This window comes from Pteropus vampyrus, unplaced genomic scaffold (assembly GCF_000151845.1).
Source record: "Pteropus vampyrus isolate Shadow unplaced genomic scaffold, Pvam_2.0 Scaffold61, whole genome shotgun sequence".
Taxonomy (NCBI): domain Eukaryota; kingdom Metazoa; phylum Chordata; class Mammalia; order Chiroptera; family Pteropodidae; genus Pteropus; species Pteropus vampyrus.
Window position 1 is genome coordinate 2,713,870 of NW_011888842.1, and position 9,076 is coordinate 2,722,945.

General features: G+C 42.2%; 1 protein-coding gene across 1 annotated transcript in view; it reads right to left on the reverse strand.

Moving 5' to 3' along the window:
- The window catches only part of ASTN2 (astrotactin 2), an 843,256-nt gene that overhangs the window by 51,528 nt on the left and 782,652 nt on the right, over nt 1-9,076 (reverse strand). Inside the window, exon 20 of the mRNA XM_023531046.1 lies at nt 1,587-1,728. Within this exon, the coding sequence (XP_023386814.1) occupies nt 1,587-1,728 (142 nt within the window). The remainder of the gene's footprint in view (nt 1-1,586; nt 1,729-9,076) is intronic.

Consider the following 9,076-nt stretch of genomic DNA (forward strand, 5'->3'; position numbering starts at 1 on the left):
ACATCTGTGAGACAGTCAGTGGAAGAATCAGAATCAGAAGACCCAATTTCCAGCTTACAGTGATGTCCTTGATTTTAGTGCATTTAGTGCATGGATGTGTTGGGTGTCACCAATGAGCCTGACTATATCAAGTGTTCAAAAGAACACCATGGTCTTTAAAATTTCCTGGTCTTCCAGGGGCAGTGGGGATGGGATGTGTATTGCGGGTAAGGGAGATTCAGGGATTGCAGAGGAGCTAATATTTATTGAGCACATACTTAAGATACTTTGCTACTGTGTTTCTTGTTTAGTTCTCATGCGACTCTACAACCTAGGTTTTATTATTTCTACTTTGCTGAGGTTCACAGATATAGCAACTTACTTAAGGTCACATGACTAAAAATGTCACAGCCAGATTTGAATCCACAATTTGTGGCCTTTCATACCACCATTAGGTTATAAGTTATCTGGGGCTAGAACCTTTGTGTCAGTCACATACATACTTGCATTCCCTAGCACAGAACCAAGACATGGGCGATCCTCAGATAAGTAAATAAGTGAATAAGTAAATGAGTGAGGAATGAGTAAATAAAAATACAAATGAATGGGAGAATCGATGAATAAATAAGTGAATGATTGATGGAGTATAAATGCATGAATAGATAGATGAACGAATGGGATGCATGGATGGATTAAAAGAAGAAGAAGAAAGAGAGGGATGCATGGAGGAATGGATGATTGATTGAGTAGATGGATATGTGAATGGATCACTGAGTGAGTGAATAAAAGAAAAAAGCTGAATGAGCTGAATAACTAATCATCGTGATAATAATGTTCATCTTATTAACAACTGCAGCTTTCCGGGTTGGTACAAAGGTGGTCTATAGTTTCATAATTAGGGTACATGAAGAGAACTGGTCTCTAGAACTTACGCTATAGTTTATGATGGCTGCATCCAGATGTGGCAACACTCACTGAGATGGGAAACAAGAAAAATAAGTGCTTTTTCCCTCTGAGATTAATAGACGAGTCTCAGAATGACTTCCTTTTGCAGCTCTAGAAGTTTCGATGCAATGACTCTAATGTACTCTGTGAAGAAGTGATAATGGTGCTATTTCTAAGGGACTGGCTGAATCTATTACTAAAAAATTATATGTGTATATATATATATATGTACACACACACACACACACACACACACACACATATATATACACACACACACACACAAATGCATACTTTAGATATACTAATATAATGCTTTTTTGAGGCGATATCGTGAAACTGAGAAAAGAACACAAGGCAGGGACTCCTGTCACAGCCCTCCTTGCTGACTTGCCACTTCCCCTCTCTGGGCTACAGATCCCTCACCAGTAGTGGAATGGTTTTGAGTTCTCGCCTCCCTGGGCCCTTCATCATTAACCACGGATGATTCACTATGGCCACATATCTGCAACGGAAACTTCTAAACCTTATCATCTCGAGATGCACACACAGGCTGGCCTATGGAACATATGGCTGGCCTGACCAGATTATTCATGCCTTGCCTCTCAGACTTAAAACCGTCCTGTCTGCTTTGCACTCCCCATGCACCCAGCATGTCTTACTTGTAGAGACCGTCGGGCTCCAGACACTTGAAGATCACGGAGTAGATACTGACTTCAGGGACCTCTCCATGGCTTCGACCAGCTGCCACACAAGATGTGCCCAGGCCAGAGAGTAAGTCGTCGGCAAAACTCAGGAATTCACCTGGAAGGAGATAAAGAAAGATGAGCTTCGTAGCTTGGGCCTTGGTGAGTAGACATTCTTGCTGTTGTCCAAACCCATCAAGCATTTGAAAACCATTATCAGGGAGGATTAGTGGACAGAATAAGCACAAGATATGAAAATGACACAGGTTAGTATACAGCTCTGGTGACTGTTTAATTTATGCCTGAATTTTCTCAACAGTAAAATGGGGATGCTAAGACCTACCTTTGTAAGATCATAGCAAGGCTCAATTGAGATAAATTATTATGCAATAAAAATGAATGAAGAGGCAACAGGGAGACAGTGCTTTCTGTTCAGAGTAACTGTTCTGGCCTCTCACTGTCACTGACTTCCTCTTAACTGCTTGAGCAAGTCCATTCTGCCTTGGAATTGAATTTTCCTTCCTTGTCTAAGGAAGGAGCTGAACTGAGGATATAAAATAGGTTTCATGCCACGTGGTCACTCTTATGCACTGGCTCTGATTTACGGCGTGTTATGTTGAGATGGACAGAGACCTGGTCCAGCTAAGAAGGTAAGAATTCCATGACTGATTAGTGATGAAGGGCATGGGACAGAAAGGAACAATGGAAGAACAAGTGCCCTGGACTCCATGATTTCTAAGTCACCTTTAGATTTTAGAAAGTGGCTGAAGTTTACTAGGGAGGAGTATTGAAGAATAGATGAAGACTAGAGAGAATGATTGAATGTTTGGAATCCTGAGGTCCTGTTTTAGCTCTGTTAATAATTTGCTGTAGAGCTTTAGGCAACTAAATTCCCATCTCTGAGCCTTAGTTTTCTCCTCTGTAAAGTGGAGGTGTGAATATCACTACTAGGATTTTTGAAAAAATAAAATAAAAGTACAGATGTGCACAAAGATCAAATCATGAGGACAGGCATTGTAGCACTACTTAAACTTGCAAAAATTTACAAACTAAATGTTCAATAATATAGAAACGGCAATATCAATTATACTTTAATGATGCAATGGAATATTTTATAGCCATTAAAAAGAATACTGTGAAATAATATGAAGTTATATGACAAGATATTCATGACATATTAAGTTTATAAACAGGTTACACTATTAGGGAATAATCTAATTTTGGGTGGAAATTTTACATGTGTACCTATTTAGAAAGAGAAGGAAAAAATATAACAAATGCATAGTAATGGCTTTGTCTGGAAAGTGAGATAATGGGTACTTTTCCTCTCTTACTTTTGCTTATCTCTATTTTTAAAAATTATCTACAATGAATATATACTGCTTTTGTAATGAGGAAAACAATCAATAAAAAATACTTAAAAATAGATCAGGTAAATGAGCCAGACTAAATGGTCTCTGAGTTCCCTTCCAATTCTAAAATTGGATGATTTAGGAGCAAAACAGGCATGTGAGGTATTTTATGCCACACACTATGAGATGATACGACGCCTCCCAACTGTTGATTCCTTGTTCTCCATAATGCCTGATATGGAGTGTCTCACATTTTCCACTTGCTTATATTGTCAGTAACAAACAAGAGGAGGACATCCATTCGACTATATCTTCTCTACTTGGGCTTAAGGATAATCCAGTATAATGGAACCATCATGAGACAATAATGTTGGCCAAGTGTCTGAGAAGACTGAGACCCAGAGAAGCCACATGGCACTTCTCTCCCAGGGAACTGGGTGGGCAGAATATGCAGGTGGCTTCCTGTTAGTCTTTCAAAGAAAAGTTCATTCTTTACCCACAAGCGAATCATGTAACACTTGTCCGACTGAACTGTCTGGATGGCTGGGATTCAGGTGAACAACAGTTCTATAACATATTGGTCCCTGTGGTCCAATACAGCAGATATGATAGGTAGTGTTTTTGTTTCCCACTTTTTAAAAGGACAACAGACAGTTCCTAGCCTTGATATGCACATGCCAGAGGGAGTGTCTGGATGAGGCTGTCGGTGACATGCATGTTCAGCGGCTATTGCCAGACAGACTTGGGACCGAATTCTATTTCCACCATTTATTGCAAGTCCCTTAACCTCTCAAAGTCTCAGTTTTCCTTTCTGTAACAAGGGACCAATAACTCTTTTATTAGTTTGGACTCTAGAAAGAAAAGCTGGAACTAGGAAGAAATTCTTTGTCTAGAACCAGAAGTTTTGCTAAAAAATAAAGAGGTAAATGTAATCCATTTCATCACAGATTTTGGCATCCCCTATGTCTTCTGTAGGCCTCTTGCTTTCACAATAAAATCACAAATCAACAGTGTGTCTCTTTCCAAAAGGTACCGAAGCACAGCAATGTATGGGGTGAAACATGAAAAAAGCTGGGGGGGGGGAGCATGGGATTATTCACTGAATGGAGTGAGGGCTTTGTTTCTCTTGGTTTCTCAGGATTCTATGTCTGGCTGCTCACATTTGTTTTCTTTGAGCTTGGATCCATGTCTGTCTGCTTTTCAATTTGTTTCCAGATAGCCAGTGAGAGAGTTGGCCCTTCACAAGGGAATTCAGTAAGCTTGTGGCCTGTACTAATTAATTGTCTTCAAGCCAAAAGATGGTTGACATTAATTTTCAAACGGGCATAGCTTCCCAGACATTTCCATGCATTTCAGAACAATTTAGATCATGGATAAAAGCCCCAGAAATATCGGCACGCAGTTCTAAGGTTTATAGGTGTAGTTCAAGTGAAGAAACTGGATAATGTGGGGTATATAACCAGTCATATCAAGGACATTATAAGGATAGCCTGGGTCCAATTCGATCTGGGACTATCCATACGTAAAGACCTTCAAATGAAAAGAAGTAAAAGGAAGGAAACTGACATACAGTACCAAACTTTTTTTCCCCCATTTAATCCTCATAGAATTTAATCCTAATGAGTTAAATTTTAGCATCTCCATGGTAAAGCTGAGGTTAAATTCAGGAATTTAGGAAGAGACAGAGGTGAGATTTGAACTCATATCCTCCTAACTCCAAAGCCATACCTTTTCTTTTATACTGTGCTGCCTCCTAGAGAAAGTTTAAAAAAATGATAGTGTTAGAAAGCAAGCTTTCTCAATTCTGTTCAATTTGTGACTGAATGCATGCCACTCTCTTAGGTCTATGGGCTTAGGGAATGAAACAATAAAAGAAATGGTCCCCGACCCTGTACACCTTGTAATCTGACAATAGGAATGGCTGTTAAATATAAGAACGGACCCGTAAAGTAAATGGTAATATTGCTTTTCTTGGCACTCCATTCCAGAAGGTTTACATGCAGCCTCGACGGAGGTGGGTGAATGAAGCAGCCTCTCACTGCCCTTCCTCACCTGGCGGAGGGGGATAAGAAAGGCCTGGGGGCTTCTCAATGCACAAACGCAAGTCAATGCAATTCGACACGTGTATTGTGGTTCCAGAATATCACATACTCCGTGTTTGGCAGAGGTACAACTGACTGAACAGTGGTATAGTGCGGTGGTTAAGAAGCTGGGCTCTGAGTTTAAACTGCCTAGGATTAAATCCTGGTACACCCCCACTTACAGCTTGCTTTGGACGGATTCTATTTTCTCATATGTAAAATGGGTATGATAATAGTATCTAACTTACAGTGTTGTTGTGAATATCATCTAAAATATAGTATATACTGTTTACAAGCCAATTAGCAGAATCTCTGGCATAGAGTAAGAGCTCAAAAGATAAATCAACTGTCATTATGGTTTTTGTTATTATTGTTGTTATAACCGAGGAGAGAGATAAGGACCCTTCGAGATTATTTTTTTTGTCCAGCCTACTCCTTTTTCCAGGTGGCAAAATCGAAGCCCAGAGAAGGAAAGTGGTCATATGCAAAGTGAGAGGAACAAAAACTTGATCTCTTAACTCCTATAGCTAATAAGAGCATTCGTATCAGCCAGCCTAAGAGATAAAATCATTGAGAACTGAAGGCCTTCCAGAATCACCCAGGAGCCCTTGCTTCTCAGTTTCTGACCAACTTTATTAAACATGAATTTGAACTCTATTTCCTGGGCATTTAGTATGTGCCAGGCACTGAGCTAGGCACATGCTTCCACCATGCCATCTTCTTAAACTTGGAATCTCTGAGAAAGATGGAAAGCCCAGGAGGACAGAAGGGATTCAGAGGTTTCCAATATGTAATATAGTCTAACAGTGACTTGTAAATAAGAATATCCAGAACTCCAGGGGTAAGAAAGAATGGCAAGTCTGTCTGCTCTACACCCACAACTAACCTTCAACCAGACCCACTCTGCTTTGATCTATTTTATATACTGATGGTCTGATGGTCCACGTTTTATTTAGGTTGGGGAAAAAACTGTTTTAAAAAGCTTGTTTTATTGCTCAAAATGTTTGAATCCTAAAACCCTGCCACATTCCCTGATAGAAATACAGAGTCTCAGGAATGTTGCACCCCCATTCAAGCCTCAGTAACAACTCTGGGGCAGAATCCAGAACAACATAGCTCTTTTGCCTCTGAAGTCCATGTGCCTTAAACTAGGACACTCTGCTTAGGCTACCTCTGTCCCCTCCTCCCTGGTTCACTGCTATGGGAGAACCCTCCCGGATCTGGGTTGCTGCTGCTGCCTCACCCATGCCCGTCCAAGACTCTAACATTCTTTTCCTGTTTTTCTTTCCTTGAAAACAGATAGGGAGTTGGGAGTCGCTGTACAGGAATGTGCCTGTTCCCCATTATGGCTCTTCTGGGGCTGTAACCCGAGTGGGCTCAGGCCAGACCCCCATACATTTCTTTATCCACTCAGACTCGAGCCTTGCTCTCATTATGAGCCACAGAAAAGGTCAATCGCAATTCTGCTGAAGCTTCAGAGCCGACCCAACAAAGCACAGAGCGATTTTGCAAAAGGCCCCACCCCCTACCTCAGTTCTCTCTCTCCTGCCCCTTTCATCACTCCCTCAATCCTCTTCATCCTCTTTCCTTCTCCCTCTCTTTCTCCCCTCACCCTCTCCTTTCTGATCGAGGTCACAGTCAAAGCCGGCCACAAGAGCAAATTGAAAACAGGTTGGGAAAAAAAGCAGCACAGAAATTCCAAAATGGAAGGGGCGGGAGCAGTGAGTGAGTCAGCCCAGGTGGGGGGAAAGGTCCCCGGCTCAGGACTCCACACTCTTTTCAGGAAAAGCCAAGGGGATTTAGAGGCCACACTGGGCCCACCTCTCTCTAAACTGCAGATGCTCCCTGCTGTGGTGCCCGGGGAGAAGCTGGACTCTGTATTACCCCACCTTTCCTTTACCTGCGCAAATGAAGGAATTCATTCTGAGACCTTGTCAGTGACAAAACGCATCTTGGAGGGCCTCACACCTATCAGCTGCAGTTGATAAATTTCTTTCAAAACATGATGCTATTTTAAATGGGAAAAAAAAAAAAACATCGAGTGTTGGTAACCACCTTTATCATAATGACAGAGAGAGGCAGCGGGGAGGGGGTTGGTTTGGCGGGGGCAGAAGAGACCCGGTTTGGAAGCCAGACTCCACCACTTTATGAACTATATTATCTACGAATGGATGATTAAACTCTCAGAGACTGTTGCTTCATCTGAAAAGTACATGGTCGTCAGCGAACTGGGCAGGGAAGGAACACGATAACATACGTGGTACACCTGCTACAGGGGTGGCCTACCGATGTCTGTGCCCCTGCACACTTGTAACCTCTCTCCCATCAGGTCTCGTCGATTTGTCTCATAAATTTTTAGTGGTCAAAGTCAGCTGTTTTTAGATACAGTGGACGATTCCTAACTCCCTAGAACTCTCCCCCTTTTTTTTTTTTTTTTTTTTTGGCAAAAGGAGGTAATTTTAAAAAGAAGGAAGAAAAGAAGGAAGGGAGGGAAGAAGCAAGGAAAGAAAATAGAAGGACGAAAAGGGAAAGGAGATGTTTATTTAACTCTTATTATATGGCATTAGCAGTGACTATAAGTTTTGACTATAAGTCTTGACTATAAGTTTTACTTATATTGTCTTGATTAAACATTCAAACCAACCCTGTCTCTATTAATAGTCAATTCAACCTAATGAGTTAGGTTAATTGAGCGTTTACGAATAAAAAAGATATAGGTTCAAGGAAGGTTAAACAACTTTCCTAACCAGATCCTCCTGGGAAAGGTAAAGGCTAGAACCAGGATTTGACATCCGAAGACTGTGCTTCTTCTTGCTGCACATTGACCTGCAGACTGTGAGATGCTTTCAGCAGTAGCTGTGTTTCGGTCACCTCTGTGGCACCAGAACCCAGCATAAGGCTGGACCACAAGATATCTGTCGAATTCTCTGAAACTGAACTTCAGTGGTTGAAGTCTGATCCACTCCATCTCCCCAACACCAGAGCCTGGCATCCGAACTCTGCTCTAGGAAAGCCGGCCTGCCTCCTGTGTGAACTCTTTCGGAAGTGCACTAGGCTCCCACAGTACAGGAGAGAAGGGGCTCTCAGGAAAATGAGCCCTCTCAGAAAGACATCGGTGGTCTTGCAAATATCTACTGAGAGCATCTATGTGTCAGGCATTGTGCCAGGGGACTTCTGGCTCATCCCCATCCCAGTCCTCGAGTGGACATCTGTCGGTCTTACCTGCTCGAAACCTATCCTCCTACTAATAGCACTCCGGTTTCCCACTGGGAAACCATCTCTCTTCAAATTTCAGTCAACATGATTGAGGTGGTGCTAAGGCCTCCTCTCTCCTCCAGAGATAGACCCGTGATCAGCGGCCCAATATTCCATGTCAAGAGGCCAAACAGAGATGAACAAGTGACCCAGGCTGGATCAATCAGACTAACACCTGGGACAGAGACCAAGTCCTGATGATATCACTTGAAGCCTTAAATCAGTTGTCTCTGAAGCTAGATAAACCCTTGGATATTCCAAATATATGTGTCAATATTTTCCTTTTTTTTTTTTTTTTTTTGCCAAAGCTAGTTTCCATTTGTTTTCTGTTACTTGCAACTAGGAGTCCTACCAGATACAAATCCTGGGAGGTATGTTTTATGATTTCCATTTTATACATAGAAAAATAAAAAATGTTCACAGGTCTTTCCCAAGGTCACACTCCATCTAAATAACAAGGCTGGCTTCAAATCCAGAGCTGTCAGCCTCCAAAACCTGAGCCTTTCCCATCATAAAACACTACGCAGGGCAAGGGACACAAAGAGTCTATTCCTGAACAAAAATCTCTGGGCATTTCCAGTATCCTGCTTCCTGTGGCCCCATCTTCTGACCTCATCGCCCTGCTCTCTTCCTCGCTTGCTCACTCCAGCCATTCTGGCACCGCCCCCCCACCCCCCAACATGCCAAGCACATTCTTACCCCAGGGTCTGCCTCCCTGGCGAGCTCCTCCCCATATCTGTGCATGGTTCGCTCCCTCTCTTTACCCAGATCACAGCTT